We start from the raw sequence: 19,615 nt of genomic DNA, 5'->3' as shown, positions 1-19,615 counted from the left end.
AACAAGACAAAACATTTCTGGATTGCAGGATTAGGACGGACCTAATGAAAGCCTTTCTTCCCCAGGGCAAAGTCAGCTCCTTGTCCTCCCACTTCAAACCCTTATGTAGACCCAACAGATAACTGCAAAGCAATTTCTGCATATCTTGGGCCTAACAGTAGCCACCATTTCCATGCTACCACTAGCCAGAATGCAAATGCAAAAGCTGCAGTGATATCTAAAAAATGTATTGTCACAACAACAGCATTCTTTAGAGCAATAAATTACCCTCTTGCCTTGCCTACAGTCAGAACTAAAATGGTGGATTCATCAAATTCAAATGAACGTGGGCCTTCCACTGCAGTTACCTACCCCAGACTAGTTCATGCATACAGATGCATCAGACCTAGGATGGGGAGCCAAAATGTCAAACTACTGGGTAAAAGCGAAGTGCACCCTTCCATCAAGAACAAGCATATCAACGTGAGGGAAATGACAGCAGTCATTCTGGCATTGAAAGCCTTCCTTCTCCTTTTAGAACCACGTGTTCTACTAATAGACAACACCACAGTTATGTGGTACATCAACAAGCAGGGAGGGATAAAAGCCTACCACCTCTGCAGACTAACTTTAGTAACCTGGGACCTAGCCTAGCAGCACAAATTGTCCCGCAAGGCATCCTATGTCCCTTCGCAAGACAACAAATAAGCAGGACATCTTTTTCAAATCACAAATGCATGCTGGACAGGAATGTCTTTCTAGACATTGTCCACTAGTATGGCACACCTGACGTAGATTTGTTTACTTCCCCCCAGAACAGAGAACTGCAGACTTTCTATTCCAAGACCCACTCTCCACTAGCGTGGAGAATAGACACATTCAGCATTTCATGGAAGGGGAGGTTTCTGTATGCCTTTCCACCCTTCCCATTAATTCAAAATGTCGTCCTAAAAATCAGGAGAGATGAACCAAAAATGATGCTGGTGACCCCCTACTAGCCAAGGCAGCACTGGTTCCCCCTACTTAATCTAGCCAAAGTTAGTCACCACAGGTTACCCCACAAGGTGGACCTGCTGACACAAGAATAGGGAAGCTTCATTCACCCACACTTGCAGATGTTGGCACTGACACTGTGTGTGTGAAACTTTTAATTCCCTTCAGGCACCACTACTCAGAGGACGTGCTTTCAGTCCACCAGAAGACCTACTACACGGAGATCTTACTTAGCTAAATGGGAGAGATTTTCCAAATGGTGTCTGAGCAAGGGCAGGGTTCCATGCATTGCAGATCCTCCCCTAGTTCTTGCCTGTGTGTCAACTAGTTAAGAGTGGACTTTTCATACTCTTTAGTGAAAATCCACCTTTCAGCAGTTTCAGCCTGCCTGCTACTAGACCCTCCCCTACTAGCCAGGCTCGATGTTAAGCTATTCTTAAAAGGGGTCTTGCACATCAGACCACCAAGAAAATCCATCCCACCACGCTGGGACATGAACTTTATCCTTGAAAAGCTCTCACAGTCCTCATTTGAACCTGCTAGTACGACTACTCTGTAAATGTGCACATGGAAGATGGTACTGCTAGTAGCTGTAACTTCAGCCAGGAGGATGTCAGAATTACAGGCCCTGATGGCCTGCCCTCCATTCACTACCTTCTACAAGGACAAGGTAACTCTACGAACCAACCCTTCCGTTATGCTTAAAGTGGTCCGTGATCTCTCTTTAAACCAATCTATTCATATACCTACCTTCTTCCCCTCTCCCACCAATAAAAGTGAGATAATACTCAACTGCCTGGATGTACACAGACAGATAAGGTTTTACCTAGACAAAACCAAATCTATCAGAACATCCAGTCACCTTTTTGTTTCCTTCCACCCTAGGGCCCTGGGCAAGGCAGTCTCCAAACCGTCTCATGTTGGATTAGAAAAACTATTTGCCTAGGTTACTCACACCATGGCAAAAACTCCCACAGGGAGTCAAGGCTCGCTCTACCAGGGCTGTGGCAGCCTTAAAAGACCTTGTCTCCAGAGCATTTGCAGGTTTTGCCAGAGCAATTCTGCAGGGCTTTGTGGAATCTGCCACTTCTACCTCCTCCCTTACTTCCCTCTAAGCTGTGGTACTCTCCCACACTAAGAATAATGCACCATAGGAATAGAAGGAGATAGAGTAGTTGTGTAAAATCTTACCATAACTTTAGATGTCCTTCTCTTCCATGTTGCAGTATTCTTTCCCACCCACCTAACCCCCCTTCTCTATTCTATCTCATTATTAACCTGTCTTAGGTCTTCTGGTGGTTTTACCCTACCCTATGACCAATTTAACCACCAAGTGCCTCTTTGATCCTATGGCTGACATTACTTGCTACTGTACAGTCCTGCTGGGCTTTCAAGTTCTGAGGTTTGTGTGTGCAGACATCACATTTAAGGCCCCTGGTTTATGGCCCTGCATGTGACATCCCACACAACTACAGCAGCCAAGCTGAAGCTTTTGTATACAAGCTGATGTATAGGTCGCCTGAAGTGGCAAATCCCATACCAAGTACTGCAACACGGAAGAGAAGGACATCTATGGTTATGATGAGATTTTACACAACTGTTCTTTCTTCAGTGTAATAAAATTTTATTGTAACCACAGATCTGATGTAGCATTGATTTCCTTGATATAGTTTGCTTCTGCTAAACATATGGTTAATGGTAATCTGTCCACCCGATAAAGATGGGAAAGCCTTTAAAAGTTTTGTGGAAGAGTACTCTTCTGCTGTACTTTTAGAATTCTTTGTTTGTCTCGTGTTAGTGTATACTTTTGCTTTGAGAATCAGAGGAACATCGTAGCTTATTTTCCTGTTTTGAGGAAAATTCATCTTTGTGTAAACTTAATGCTTTTTTGTGCTTATGATTCATCAGATGCCACTTTCAGATCTACTGGTACTGTTATGAGAAAGTTTGCTTTGTTGTGTACATAAAACCTTCCAGAGGATATTCATGCTGAGATTTTGAATTGTCCTAAAGAAAGAAAGGCTGTGTTTGGACCATGTGACATAGAGGTCCTTAAATGGTGTGATAAGAGAAGAAAGCTGGCTTGGAGTTTCAGATTTTACAGCCTTCTCCAACATTCCCAAGGTTTTTTTAGCTACCTGTGATCCATTTTATAAAAAGGTAAAGTAAACAGACACAGCAAGCTTTTGGCAAGCTCTTTAGATCAGTTCATCATTGAGCCTCAGCTTACAGTAGAGTTCCCAAAGTTATTGCAGCATTAACTGCACTTCAACATCTGCAGTTATGTGAAGTTGGTTGCACATCTGAGTTTGTATCCTTTCTTTCTCAGTTGACTTTTTTGTTCTTAATTTGTTTCCTTAAAGAGTGATCATCATTAATTTTTCATGTGGTCTTTATTTTTTTTCCTTTTTCCTAGTTTTAGTTTACACACCTTTAGTTGTTACCCACCCTTTGACATCTACTGGATTTAACCGAACGAGGGATATCACTTTATCACTTGATGGTAGGCTGTGTGGTAGCTCCCCCCACCCTCAGTTGGCTGTCTTCATCTTGCTTATGCCTTTCTGTTTCTAGACTGGGGATATTGAAGTGCTGTCCCTCCAAATCTTTGCCAGTGATAACAGAGCAGTAGTGATTGTAGTAGAAATGCTTGATTTAAGAGTTTTTGTATGAAATTTGTGGGAAAAATAGTTTGTATAACTGTTTTGCTTGCTTTGTATATAATGCCAGAGTTTGTCCCCCTCTTTTTATTTTAGAAGAAGGCCTGCATGGTATTGTAACCTGTACAGCTTGTGGACAGCAGGTGAACCACTTTCAAAAGGATTCAATCTATAGACATCCTGCACTTAAAGTACTTATTTGTAAGGTAAGAAAATAGATTTAAGCCTTTTAATTGAACTCAAAGGTGCAGCCCAGGATTTTAGATTTATGTATCAAGGTTATGGCTTGCTTTGGCAAACTGATTGCTTTACATAGTACGTTTTAAGTATAAATATAAATCGTTCTTGTATTTGAGCTGTCAGAATGTGTTTGGGAGGAGGTAGCCATTTTTCTCTATCCCCCCACCAGTAATACTTTTAAGTCTTTTTGGTTTTGAAACATAATACTGAACTTGTATGTGCAATGTATATGACCCATTTTCCCACCTTTCAGTTATACAGTTAGAGCTTACTGAAGTAATAACTACCACCTTGGGTTCAGGCTGTTAAAGTACACAGAATGCTATATTGTATATATCATTAGCAGAGCATTTTCCTTCTGAAATACAGCATAGACTATTAGAATCAAAAAAGGTAGATCTGATGCCATTTTCGTTCGTTGCTCAACCTGTGCGTTTGTAGCCAAACTTTGGATCTGACTCTGCTGTTTTTCTATAGCTTAGGATCCGACTCTCAAGCTCTTCCCTTACCAGTAACTCTCCTGTCCTCCAAATTACCTCAGATATCATTTACCATGCTTCTAGCAAGCTGGAATTTTCTGTTTCGTAACTCCTCGTGGGTAGAGTAATTTAATTCAAACTTTGATTTTTTAGATCTTATTTGTAGCCTATCACCCTTCCTTCCTTACCCTTCTACAAACTTTTATTTTTGCATTTCTCTCTTAAAAGGTTAGATACTTATACTATTAAATATTTATTTTCCTTTGTTTCCTTCTATATATATAAAAAAATAATCAGGCTTAAAACTTGTTTTTTTTTTTTGTTGTAGTTAAAATCAAACTGTGCCTGATAAACCTGATGTGCCTGTTGATGTCAAAAAATGCACTTCCTGTGGGCACGAGATGCCGCAGTCTGATGACTACAAGGGAGTGTGTTTACTGTCTAGATCCGGTTATTTGGATGTGTCCTGTGAGATTTGTTAGGGCTTCAATTCCTGTGCTTTGGTGGAATGTTGAAACAGGCTTATTTTTAAGGGTCTTCTTCGTCAGTGTACTTATGTTGCTGGTCCATCTCGAGAATCAGGGGTTCAGACCACAAAATGAAAACACAAGAAGCTCAGGGAGCACAGAAAACACTCTCCTGCCCAGTCTTCTCTGAAAAGGGCTACTTCTGATCACCAGCTTAGACTCTCAAACTGTCTGATCCAAGGCCTTTGAATCCGACCCAAACTTTTGTCACCTTGGTGCCAAACTCTGTCCCTCCCTGGAGGTCATATTTCTCACTGAGGTCTCCCTTTTTTCAAGGAACCCTTAAGTCGTAAAAACCTCCCTCTCCACCAACCTCTGTCATATCTTCCAGCAGCCTTTCTGAAGTGGGGGTGGACAGGATGATGAGATTGCTCAAGATGCAGATACAGATGGAAGTTTTGCCTGTAGTGTCCCCTTCTGGATCCGTCAGCCATCCTACCTTTGTGCCTTTGATTTCTTCCCCAATCTGACCTCCAGTTATGCCGCCCTGGGATTAGGAGGTATCCAGAGTCGCCACTTTGGATCTAGTGGCCCTTCCTCGGTTCCAATGTTATCTCTGATTTGATAGGTTGCAACCTTAGAGCACGATGGATCTTGGAGACTAAGCGTCTTTGTCTAGTCTGAGGAAATATCCTTAACTCTGAAGCTTTCAGAGCAGTCACTTTCCCTCGGAGCCTCAGCTCATGACAGCTCTGCTCTGACTCCCCCTTCAGGGAGGGGTATTCGTGAGGGTTTGGAATTGTCTGCTCCTACAATCTCTGTTCAGGAGAGATTGCTTTTGGCCTCTCCGGGTCCTTCTGCATTCGAAGTGGAGGAGAAAGGTTTTCTCCCAGCCAAGAATTACTTTGACACTACCTCCTTCGGATCCCACTCCTGCTTTGGCTTCTATGCTTGAGCCTCCTCATCCTTCAACTCAGGAACAGCCAAGACTCTAAGATCCTCTGTGCAACTCCCTTTGCAGAGCACCCCATCTTTTCCAACACCTCCTTGGTATATCTCACAGAGGAGGTTGCAAGAACGAGACTGTGCTAGAAGAGGCACTTGGATTCCCCTCAGGAATCACTGATAGAAGGCAGTGAGTTTCAATAAGAGGGAGGGCCCCGAGATCTCCATTGGATGATGTCTCCTGTGGACACCTTTAAGTCCTGCACCAGAGAGGTGGTTGGTCTACCCAGAGCCCTTCCTAAGAGGAGTCTGTATGTTTGGAGGCCTTCAGGTCTTGCCCATGTACATCTTGGGTGTCCCACCCTGCGGATCACCTTCTCGATCTCGTCTCCTGCAGGGCTTGGAAGGAGCCAGACGCTGTGGAGCTCATTCCAAAGAGAGCTGATAAAATCCTTAGTGCCCCATGTGATAGGTAACCCTGGACCAAAGGCTCCCCAGTAGATGCCATGGCTGTTGCGGCATCCACTAAGAAGAAGCTGGCCGAACAGAGCTCCTTTGTCCATCTGATAAAAAATGAAAAGCGATACGCAGCTGGAAACCACGGATTAGTTTATTAACCAACAACACTGAGCGCTTTCACCCACCACAATGCAGGTTTCATCAGAGTAATTACATAATGGAGCAGCTTGTCTTGTATACTTGTCTTTAACCTGTAACATCCATTCATCCTTAAATTAGTTAATTATGCAATTTGAAAGCACAAAAGTGAGGAACCAACCACAAGGAATGCACAAAAAATATTATTCTGTTTGAACCACAAGTATTCTGGCTGAAAAAGTTGTCAGCAGTCCTTTGTATAATCCAAAAATTCTTTATTAAAATGCAGAAAATGAGCGCTTTCGCGTGGTAAGTCCACGCTTCATCAGATATCAATTAAAAATGCAAATGTTCTAGTATATAACCGCTAAAACGCGGGAAATCAATTAATTATTTCACTGCTTAAAACCTGTGTATTAATTCTATGCGCTTTATGGGCGCGCTTATTAAGCAGCGAGAAACTCACCGCTGAATCAAACGAGACCTCACAGGTAAATGCCAGGTCTATCTAAAAAATCACATGACATTGAGCATAGCATTGTAGATGCATAAATCAATTATGAATTTTTTAAAACTTAAAAATAAAATACTATAAACCTTTGATCCAATGCCAAATATACTGTGAAAACTTTTCATGAAATCAGTATCTCTTTGATCCATACATAATAAAGTCTCGCTAACATTTACTAAATATAGTCAGCAAAGCATAGAAGATTAAAGGCCAAAGTGGTCATAAAACCTATGCATCATTTGCTCAGTGAATGTGATACAAAAACAAAGTCCTGAATAAGTGTCCGTCAGATCTCAGACATAAACTTCAACTTAAACATTGCTTGTGTGAGCATAAAATACATGTATTGCTCTTGCTGAATGACAACAGAGCAAGAGCAAAATTGAAGGTACAAGTTTTTCTCCTATGACATCTGCTTAAAATCAGTTCTTTTGTCATCTACATTTAATATTAATATGTGGTGCCATGATGTGTACATAGACTAGGTGAAGAGCGAAGCTCTTAAGGCAAAACATTAGTATAAGTAGTTTGCTGTTACATATAAAAAATGCCTAATCTTGAAATCTAAAGATTTTTTGAGTACTGCATCTCTCAAGTAAACAAACAATAGCAGAAGTAAGAATTTTTTCTAAGTAAACTAACTCGCTAAATGTAGCGTGAATTTGAAACCAAGAAAAAACTGCCATCATATTATATGTGAGGCTTGAAAGAAATAGCACAAGTTGAATAAACATATTGTATGTTTGTTTTGCCTCAAGCTGAAAACTTATTTACAATATAAAGCTTAATATTATTTATGTCACTTGTATAAAGGGTATATATACGGGGGTAATAATACCTTAGGTCTAAGTGTGAATCTGTGATAACGGGCAATTATACACTAAAAAATCTATGTGACAATATGTGTGAAAACAATACATAGAAAACGTATATAGATAAATATATTCATATGTTATCTGACTAATATGACAAATGCATAATTGTAAGCATGCATACAAAACAATATATGTTATATAGAAATATTATACGTACATATGAGCAATTTTCTGCCTACCTAGATAACAAAACTGGTTTTATGGATATGAAATTATTGATTCCTGGTGTCAAATGCGCTCCTAATTTCAGGATCCAATTTAATTCGTTAATGGCCAGATTGTTCTCCTTGTTGCCATCCCTGCCATTATCAGTGACTACTTGCAGCACTCTGAAACTAAAGGAATGTGATGGAAATTCCATGACATGTTTTGCTAACGCATTCGTCTCTACCTTCTTCCTGATATCATACAGGTGGTTGTAAATGCGCTCCTGAAGCTTCCTTTTTGTTAATCCTATATAGAATGCCTGGCATTTAACGCATGTGGCAAGATATACTAAGTTGCGGGTATTGCAGTTGGCAAAAAAGTGTGGAGTAAAGACATAATCCATAGTTGGGTGTTTAAATGGTTGTTCTTTGGTGATATAGTTGCATCTACTGCAGCTATAGCAGGGGAAAGTACCTTGTCTATTTGAGACAGGATTATGTAAAGTCATTCTGTCATCAGTTGGTATAGTGTGTATATCACCACATAAAATCCTTTTTAAGCTTTTACTGTTTTTATATAAAAAAGATGGATTTTTTCCTACAACATCTCTTGTATGGGCATCTATAGTTAATATATGCCAATTGTCATAAACAACTTGTTGTATTTTCTTTATATCACTGGTGTAAGTTGTGATGTACCTAATGTGACTATTAACCAAAGGTTTCTTTCTACAATGGTGTTGTATGACCTGGCTATGTGGTTCTATGTAGAATGACTCTACAGGTATTTTCTGCCCTAATATCTCATGTTTAATTTTTTTGACCATCTTAGGGTCATAGCCTCTATCGAAAAATAGTCTCTCTAGTAACATAGCTTCTTTGTTAAGGTCTGCTTCCTTGCTGCATAGTTTCAGTATCCTAAGGAACTGGCTCTTTACTATGCCTTGGAACACATGCCTGGGATGCATGCTGTCAAATGTCAGCAACGCATTGCGCCACGTCGGTTTCCTATACAAGGACGAAATAATGCCACCTTCAGATGTAAATTATGCAATTTGTAAACAATTTCATTCTAAAATCACCAAAGCAATGGTAAATAGTAGATGTAGTGATGTAACATACAATACTACATCAATAGTTTAACCTTAAAAACATACATAAAGTTCTCACTAAATTAATGTTTGTGCAATGTTTTCATATATCAAATAACAATTAAATAAATAGCCTAATCCAATTAGAAGTTACACCTAAAAAAAGACAACAGTTGTTTTCATATGATAAAATTGTCCATCTCCCTAGTCGGGAGTCTAGGGCTTTGAACAGATTTGAGAAGCGGGTGTACGCTTCTGCGACTTTTGCATTGTGATCGGTGAATTACCTGGCATACTTCACCAAACTACAGAGGGACTTAATTAAGGAACTATCTAGCTCTGCCCCAGAGTCCATGCCAGCTGAGGAGCAGAAAACCTTTTCCTCCAGATTGGCCAACTTAGTCTGCCTAATGTGTCCACGAGGCTTATCTTGCGTACTGTAGAGAACACCTCAAAGGGTGGCTGTTTCAGGCATTGCTGTAAGGTGTCACACCTGGATGAGGCTCTCTGATTTTGCGGAGCCTTTCAAGGAGTTATTGTTCAATGCTTCTTTTGATGGATAATCATTTGGCTCCACTGTTTAGAGGCTCTCCCGTAGCGAGAAACATTGAAAGACCTGGTCTGCCATCAGAATCTGTTTTTCTACCCCACAAAGACTCATCCTCCAGGAACCAGTGTAGTGGTAAGAAATTGTGCTTCAGAAATTCTCCAAATAATTTTCAGGAATCACAGGGCGATTTTTTCCCTCAGAGGCAGAGGGGAAAATAACTATAATGGTAGACGCCACCCTCAAGGCAGAGGGGGGTCTGCAGAAATCAAGGATCACGAGATTCCTTCTTTGATAGGTTATTTCAGCGCTTCTGAGAGATTGCCTGACTGTCACTGTCTGGAGGGAGTTAGGGGTGATGATCTTTGCACTTAGACACTTGATTAGCCATCACAAATGATTGTTGCTTGCAAAGGATCATATATCCAGAGGATATTCCATTTTTCCAGATTCCAGAATCAAGGGAAACTCTTCCCGGAGGAAGAAGCATTACAAATTGCAAAGCTGCTAGAAAAGTCATCCAGGAGGTCCCACCAGACCATGTCAGGTCCGGAATTTACTCAAGGTGCTTTATAGTGCCAAACGTAATAGGGGAGCTAAGGCCAATCTTGGACCTAACCCTATTAAACAGATCAGCAGACAGTGTGAAGTTTCGGATGGTCACGGCTCAGTTCATCCTACCTCTGTTATGAAAGGATGACTGGATGTGCTCCATCGACCGTCAAGATGCGTGCTGTCACATCAAAATGAACAGGCACTCCAGAAAGTTTTTCCACTTCTAGCTGGGGTCCAGTCGTCATCAGTTCAGTATACTGCCCTTTGGTCTCACCACAACCATCAGGGTGTTTACCAAATGCATTGCTGTAGTAGCAGCTCACTTGAGACTGCATGGATTCAACACGTTTCCTTATCCTGATTGGCTCCTGACTGCACCAACAAGGCATCTACTTTTGCAATCCAGGGACTGTTTACTACAACTGGCCCTTACCTTGGGCATCACAGTCAACATGCAGAAATCTCAGCTACAAACCCATGCAGTTTATAGACTTGAGTTCGGCCATCCTACCTGACTCCAGAATTTTCACTTTAAAATCACATATCAGGTAAAGTTCTAGCCACTCCAGTACCCCCAGCAAGACTCTGTATTCAGAGCATTAGGTTTGATGGCTGCCATGATGACCTTGATTCCAACAGTTCATTTACACATGAGAATTCTTAAGTGGACTCTGGCGGTTCAGTCATCCTTACACTTCTGTTAATCCAAAAATCACAAGGTATCACCACAGCTTAGAAGAAATCCAAAATTTAATAGTTCAGTACAGATGAAAACAGCATACAAATGATAAAAACTGTAAGCGCTTTCACGTTCCCTTTGAAAGCTTCATCAGACATGTATAACAACCCTCTTGCACCTACATAAATACTAACAAAAACCCGCCAAAAATATAATTAATTTATAAAGACTTTTTAACTAATCTGTAGTACATTTATAAAGTCACCTAATGGCAGTATTTTAATACCTTGTTAATGTGTTTAACTATTATAACAAAAAGATAAAAAATATGTATCGTCTTACATAGATATAGGTACTATACATAAAGCCACATATAAATATATATGCCTTGTACACATGTACATTTAGAAACAATCAAATAGAATAAAAATATATTAAAAAATGCAACGTCACTGTCTAAGTATCTAGCATTCCTACATACATCTTATAGTGGGAGATTGTAATAATACATAGTATTAAACTATTAATGTGGCAATTGTCTATCCAAAAGGAAAGGTTTCAGAGAAACCCTGACATTCAGTCCACTGTTACCTGCCTGCATTCTAATGATCCACCTCATTTCCTCTTCAGTATAATTTTTAAAGTTGCCTAATCTAGGTGTCTTATTAACCAATTATTTTACTAGAAATTTAAACTTGTGAGATAAATCATTGTTTCACGTGTTTCACTAGAGCATTGGTATCATCCTCCCGATTTATAGCATAAATATGCTCCCTTACATGCTCCCTCAGTGTTCTATTGGTCTTACCTATGTAAAACTATGTACATTTCATACATTGGGCCAAATGCACAAGCTTTCGGGACTTGGTCTGCATAATGTTCAAAAACATATTTCTTCCCTGTATCTGGATGTATTAAAAAGTTTACAGCAGCCATATAGGAATACTGGTTACAGTTCCTACATGGAAAAGTGCCTCTCCTTTTAGACTCCAGTCTATGATTCACACCCTTCTCATAACATAACCTCTTCAAAGACTTGGTGTTTTTATATGAATACTTTGGTTGCATTCCTACTATATCTGTTATTTCCTCTTCAACCATCAGAATAATTCTTAAGTATAATATCCTGTACAATTGTGTTATTGGGAAAGAGAATGACCATTCTGACTTGATTAATCCCTACATTAATGCATGCATTTTCTTCTCTGTTGACCACCTCTTTTTTCCAGTTGAAGTATGGTTTTACCCTTTCCTCTTCTGTGTATAGTCCTATCATCATTAACCTTTCACATTCTTTCTTTGAGTAGCCACTACTAAGGAATTCCTCTTCTATATCCTTAATGGTGGTTTGAAACCTGGTATCCTCATTAGTAAGTCTGGACACCCTTACTCCTTGGCCAGTGACTACATTCTTATATATATATATGTGCAGGATGCATACTTGTACGATGCAGGAGACTATTTTCTGCAACTTTTCCTATACAATGATGTAGAAAACTGATCACCTTCTTTACTTATTTGTATGTCTAGAAATTCTATCTAATTTCTAGACCAGCTACCTACAAACTTCAAAAATCCTGTAGTATTATTAATGCAGCTAATAAAGGCTTGCAGATTTACTTCTGTCCCTTCCCAAATGAGGAAAATATCGTCCATGAATCTTTTATAATATTTAATATATCTTTGATATTCAGTATCAATGACAAATCTCTTCTCCCAGTATGTCATGATAAGGTTGGCATGAGTTCGCACAAGGCGTCCCATGGCCACGCCTCTAGTTTGTAAATAATAAGTTGTTCCATGCAAAAGGAAATTTATCTAAAATCCACTCTAACAGCATTTTGCATCTTATTACTTCATTGCTCACACCTTTGCCTCTTAAAAACAATCTAACATACCCAAGACCATCATTATTGGTTATTACTGTGAGCAATGAAGTAACATCCAATGTTAATAGCATAACTTCAGATCCATGGCTACCAATGGTTACAGATTCAACAAAGCTTTCCAGAAATTGAGTATCTCTAATAACTGTATCCATATTTTCTACTACACCTCTTAGTTGCTTTTCAACCTAAAAGGAGAGGGAAGGGTAAACCATACTTCAATAGGAAAGGGTAAACCATACTTCAGTAGGAAAAAGAAGTGGTCAACAGAGAAGAAAATGCATGCATTAATCTAGGGATTAATCGTCAGAATGGTCATTCCCTTTTCCAATAATAGTATTGTACAGGATATTATACATAAAAATTGGACTATTCTGACAGTTGATGAGGAAATAAGAGGTATAGTAGGAAAGCAACCAAAGTATTCATATAAAAACACTAAGTCCTCAAAGAGGTTGTTATGCTATGAGAAGGGTGTGAATCACAGACTAGAGTCTAAAAGGAGAGGCACTTTTCCATGTAGGAACAGTAACCATTGATATTCATGTTTCACTGTTGCAGTCATCACATTTGGGTTATCTGCTTGCAGTAGCCCTCAGTCGGCCTGATTAACAAAGTCTTGGGTCCTGCGTTGGTTACTGTCTCTTCTTCCGTGACGTCAGGTAGTCAGGGGTATAAAACATGCAGCCGATGCCATTACATCAGTCTTTCTTGCCGTGCGGTGCCCGAAGCAGAAGCAGTTCGCAAGTGCCGGTGAAATTTTCGTTTTTGAGTTTCAGAACCGAAGTTTTCAACTAAAAGCTAAGCACCCCATTGGGGAAAACCTTTTTGCCAATGTCAGTAAAAGTAAATAATTGCATTTCTTGTGGAAAGCAAATACCTCATAAAGATTTTCATTCATACTGTATTCCTTGCCTAGACCCTGACCACGACGTACCTCGCTGTCGTTTTTTTGCCTTATTTAAACAACAAAGTATCCGTCATTGGTATATTTTCACTTCTAAATATTTTGGTGCTCTGTTCAATTATCCAGATGCATCTTTGGTAAGCCATCTGACTACAGACATTCCGAAAAAACGCAAAAATAGACAGAGACAGGCCGCCTAGGTACAAAGCTGCTGACGACGCTTCTCCTAAGCCAGTTCGCCGGTACTCAGTGAGACGCTTTCGCAGCCCCTGATACCCACTACTTCAGATTCGCAGGCCTCTACTGAGACCCATTTGGAGTCTGGTATGCCACGAGATGCTTCAGCTGTGGAACCTGTGGATATCTCTGCCTTGGATGGGTTCGGAGCCGCTGTGCAGGCACCGGCTTCTGAGGGTGTATTCAGGCTGACGCCATCTTTTTCTTCAAGGTCTAAAACTCAAACCATGCCTAGAAAACTGACGCCCAGGCCTCTATGCCTAAAGAACAAATGATAAGAATGACTGAAGACCTTATTACTTTAATCAGGGGAAGCCAACCTTGCCCCTCGAAGAGACCTAGAACTGAGTTTGCTTATGATATTTCTGACCAGGATTCTGAAATGTCTGTTTCCTTTGATGACCAGAATTTACACTTATCTACCTATGAGGATCATGATGCTGAGCACTTTATTCCGTCTGCTTCTCCCCCCAGAGGATTCCTGTTTTGGTGAAACCTAGCATACTCTCAGGGAGCTTTTTCGTTGGGAAAATCAGGATTTCTCAGATTCTAAAAAGAGGCTCAGGGATTTCTTACTCCTGCCCCAGCACAGGCCTGTAGCTATTCCTCCTGTACTGGACATTGTTGATGCCTTTTCGGAATCTAGCATGGCCCCTGACTCTACCTCTTGCTTCCAGAAAACCTGATAGAAATTACAGGGTTCCTGACTCTCAAGTTCCTTTTCAAAAATCCTACTGCGGATCCTGAAACCATTTCACAGGGACCCAAGGGCATTAAAGCTACTACTGCCAAAAATCCTACCCCCTCTGATAGAGACTCCAGGGCGCTGGATAGATGTGGTAAGAATGTATACACTTCTGCAACTTTGGCCATTAGGGCCTTGAATTGCCAGTTTCACAAGTTAAAGTATCAGTTACATGTTACTGGATTGCTTAAACAGAAAATGATGATGACTCCTGATTGTGCTGAAAATAAGGATTTACAGGATTTTATGCATTAAACATACATTGCAATGTGGTTTTGATTCCCTAGATGCATATTGCCAACAGCTGACCCTGAGGTCATTTCTCATGACTTGAAAGGGATTAAAGCAACCTCTGCTAAGAATCCCACCCCTTTAGACAGGGATTCCCGAGCATTGGACAGATGGGATAAAAAAGTATACACCTCCGCTACTCTTGCTATCAGGGCACTAAATTGTCAGATGTTAGTGCTTCACTGCTGCAGTCATTACACTTGGGTTATCCTGCTGTCAGGCGGTCCCGCAGTCGGCCAGAGTTCCAAAGTCTTGGTCTGGCGTCGGCTGCTGTTACTTCTTCCCTGATGTCAGTGTGCCAGGGGTATATAAGATGCAGCGGACGCCATTTTTTTCGTCTTTCTTGCCCCTCTGTGCACAAAGCAAAAGCAGTTCGCAAGTGCCGGTCGGCCGACTCCTGAGATTTCAAATTCGATTTCAGATCCAAAGTCTTTAATAAAGCCAAGTACCCCGTTGGGGAAACTTTTTCTTGCCTCAGACCAATGTCAGTAAAAGTTAATAATTGTATTTCTTGTGGGAAGCAAATACCTCATAAGCATTTTCATTCTTACTGTATTCCATGCCTAGGCCTAGATCACAACGTCACTAGTCGCTTTTGTGCTAGATTTAACAAACGCACTATTAAACGTCTGTTTGATTTTGCACGCCACTATTTTGGCCTAAGGTTTAATTATACCATGCCACTGGAACAACAGACGACCGGAATTCACAAAAAACGCAAAGATAAGGGCATCCGAGGCCCAATACTGATGACGAAGCCTCTTCTAGGCCAGTAGCCGATTTTCAGTGAGGCGCTTTTGCAGCCCCTGACACCCGCTACCTCTGAGCCACAGGCCGCAACCAACTCCCACATGGAGTTGCCTAGGCCTCTGGATACTCAAGGTTTTGGGCCTATGGAGATTAACCCTTCAGATGGGTCCGGAGCCGCTGAGCAGGCATCGGCTTCTGAGGGTGTTTTCAGACCTACACAACTAACCATTGCATCTACAGCCACGTCTAAAGCAACTTTAAAGACAAAGAAGCAAGTACAGGATTCACCTGGACAGGCCTCCATGCCTAAAAAGCAGATGCTCAAAATGGCCGAAGACTTAATTACTCTGATCAGGGATACTCATCCCCCTCCTGATAAAAGGCCTAGGCAGGCTACAGACTATGATTCCTCCCACCAGATTTCTGTATATTCCGACTCCTTTTCTGACCAGGGATATTCCTTACCCCCTATGAGGACTCTGATGCTGAAGAATCTATTCCTTCAGCCTCTCCTCCTTTCTTTTGGGGAAACTACACACCATGAGGGAGCATTTCCACTGGGAGGGCCAGGATTATTCAGAGTCCAAGAAAAGGCTCAGAGATTTTCTTTTATTGCCTCAGCACAGGCCCCTTGCTGTTCCACCAGTGTTGGATATTGTGGACGATGTGTTCTCTGAATCCAGTGTAAATCCAGATTCTCTACCCCCTGCTCCAGTTAAGGCAGATGGGTACTACAGAGTAAAGCAGATAAATCCAAAAGCCACAGGACCCGGAGCCAAAGTAGAAGTATAATGTTTATTTCTGTTAAATCAAACACGTAAACCAAGTGCTTTCACCTGGCCACTGCCAGGCTTTTTCAAGGAATGAATACTTATAACAGCCATCCCTTCATCATTAAATAACAATTTTCTAAGTCAGCTGATCAGCAGATTAATTGCATCAATTAACTTAAAGTACACTTTCAAGCCCATTAAAAATGTATGCTAGTTTTTCCATATTGTGTGTTACAATTCCCAAATCAGTCATATACATATAACATAATCTCATTTAAAAGTTTTTTGTATAAACTAATCATTCTCAAAACAATAGAATACTTTTTTTAAAAAATTTAATGATGAAGGGATGGCTGTTATAAGTATTGATTCCTTTAAAAAGCCTGGCAGTGGCCGGGTGAAAGTGCTTGGTTTGTGTTTGGTGTACGTGGTGTAACAGAAATAAACATTATACTTCTACTTTGGCTCCGGTTCCTGTGGCTTTTAAATTTATCTGTTTTACTAGTTTTGGTCTATTGGTTTGCTTCTTGGTTTTATTAATCCATGGCGGAAGAAACGGAGCAGTCCAGTTGTGGAGGCACACCTAGTGCCTTTAAGAACAATACAGATGATGGTCCTTTAACCAGGGCTGAGTTTAACCAATTGATGGCTCTTTTAACTCAGTTGTCGAACTCTATTAATGATCGTAATAACGAAGGTGAATCAGGGTTGCCGTGCAACCATTTGCAATTACCGAAAGTGCGTAGAAAGCGTGTTATTCTTTCTTCGACAGTGACTGGGAACACTCTGAATGGCGAGACCGCTGGTAATGTGAATCAAAGTAGTGGCGCAATGGTGGGGTTAGTAAGAGCAGGAGGACCCTATGGAGGTGGACTAAACAATGTAACGAAGGAGTTTAGTTTCGATACCTGGGCTGGTCAACAGTTTCATTTTCAGCAAGGTACTGTGAACAACAATGTTAACGAAGATGTCGAAGGAATTTTTAACACCTTCAAGGATAAACTGTGTATGCTTTAGAGAGTAACCAACTTGAAATTGGCTACCTTAGGGAATGTGTAAGAGTGAAACACATTCCGAAAGGTTTGCGTTTCTACAAATTCCCTAATGTTCAGCCTGGGACAGTTTTTTATGATCAACTTTACGCAATCTTTGATAAAGCCGGGTTAGAGGTGTTGAATTTAATGATTTTGGAATATGAAAGTAAAGCGGAAACATTGTTGAATGAAATAAATGTTTTAAATGACAGTGTGATTAATGAAAGGGAGTTCCCGGGTGTTAAGAGACTATGAAAACACATTTACTGAAGTAGATCAATTTTGTAACAAGATTTTAAACCGTAAAATAAAAAAAGCTGGAAAGGGACCTGTTAGAATATAGGGATGGAAGGGCTTGTCCGATTCCAGGTAGGGGAAGATGGGGGTATAATGATACTAACACATCCCCCAATGGAATAGAAGAAGTTTTACAAAAACACCAATAATGCGAACACCACAGTGGAACCACTCGGGGAAAAATGAAATGTTAGCGGAAAGAGGTAGGAAAAACTTGGTGCAGGATTTTCAACATCCCCCCAACAGGGGGGGGGGGGGGGCGGGAGGCACTGAGACCACAGCAACAGATGTGGAGCAGTTTTCGCAACTGAGTTTAGAGGAAAGGTCAGTGGTTACAGTACTAGAACCGCACCCTAACAAGCAAATTATTTATAGGAAAGGGAATTTTACTATTTTTAATTTTACTGAATTGATTCCCACCCAAGTATATTTTAACCTTTTTACAAAGGGTTTCCATTTTGTTCCCCTCAACACAGTTAATATGACGGAGACAATAATAGATTTAAAAATGTTCATTAGACAATTAAATCTTAAGATATTTTTTAAAGGGAAATCTAATGTGGACCGAAATTTAACTAGGTCAAGTACTTTTAACCCGACTACCCATCCCGTGCTGAATGTATTTAATGAACTGGTGGAGAAAGATTTAAGGAAAATAAAAAGAGGTGGATCAAGCGTGCATCTAAATAACTTGGATCCAGCAGAACTAGAATTAGTTGAGCTCTTGAAAAATGAGCATTGCAGGGTCATGAAGCCGGACAAGGGAGGGAGGGGTTGTGTTAATGTATGATGTAAATTATGATGCTTATGTACACGAAATGTTGCATGATGTGAATCAGTATGAAGTAATATCCAAAAATGAAATTAATATTGCCCATTCTAAGATTAGTTATTTTTTGTATGATCATTTGTTACAAGGAGCAATAAATGAGAATTTATGCAATTTTCTCCATGTGGACAATCCTAAGGTTCAGATAATTTTCGGTATTCCGAAAACGCACAAGGGGTTAGATCCACTTAAATGTAGACCCGTTGTAGCGGGTTCAGGTAGTGTTACGGAACCATTAGCTAAGTTTATAGATGTAAAGCTCAAAAAGTTTTTGTCCACCATTAAACATATTTGTAGGGATTCTTGGGAATTTTTAAAAGGGATTGACCAAAATTGGTTTAACCCAACTTTTTATGGTAACTATAGATGTGGTTGAATTGTTCCCTAGCATCCCCCACAACATAGGACTTGAATGGTTTGGGGAGGTGTTGACTACAGAATCAGGATTGGATAGCAGAGTTAATTTAGTGGTGGAATTTATGGAGATAATATTGGATAATAATTTTATTTTCTTTAATGGAAAATTTTATAGACAAAGAAAAGGGGTCGTGATGGGGGACCCCTTGTGCCACAGTTTATGCCAATTTGGTATTATATTATTGGGAACGAAAGTATGTTTTTAACAACCCTTGGATTAATTGTATAAAATTTTACAGAAGATTTTTGGATGATATGTTATAGAATGGCACAGAGAATGAATTTAGAGCTTTTACAGAATACATTAACTCTAGCACAATTTTTTTAAGATTTACCCATGTAATAGATTTTAATGAATTAAACTATTTAGACATTACATTAACTAAGGACTACATTAACTCTGTTTCATTCAAAAATATTTAGGAAGCCCACGTTTTATAACTCATACTTACATTTTAATAGTGGGCACCCTTTTTACCAGAAAAAGGGTATTATTAAAGGACAGCTTATTAGAGCTTCAAGGCTGTCTAGTTCCCTTGAAGGTTTTCTTAATGAAACTGGGATTCTTAAAAAATTATTTTTGGAGAAGGGTTACCCTGACTATTTAATAGATGCCATGATACAGGAAGTATTGGTAAACAGGGAATCCAAATATTAATTTTTATTAGGCTCTGGACATACAATA

At 40.1% G+C, this 19,615-nt stretch overlaps 1 protein-coding gene across 1 annotated transcript in view; it reads left to right on the top strand.

The window, feature by feature from the left end:
• The window catches only part of ATRX (ATRX chromatin remodeler), a 3,779,564-nt gene that overhangs the window by 638,085 nt on the left and 3,121,864 nt on the right, over window positions 1-19,615 (top strand). The window contains exon 6 of the mRNA XM_044057254.1: window positions 3,729-3,838. Coding sequence (XP_043913189.1) covers window positions 3,729-3,838 — 110 coding nt within the window. The remainder of the gene's footprint in view (window positions 1-3,728; window positions 3,839-19,615) is intronic.

The sequence above is a fragment of the Protopterus annectens genome, chromosome 15.part0, assembly GCF_019279795.1.
Source record: "Protopterus annectens isolate FY-2018-M chromosome 15.part0, PAN1.0, whole genome shotgun sequence".
NCBI lineage: Eukaryota > Metazoa > Chordata > Ceratodontiformes > Protopteridae > Protopterus > Protopterus annectens.
Note: the sequence above shows the minus strand (reverse complement) of the source record. Positions and strands in the feature narration are given on the sequence as shown.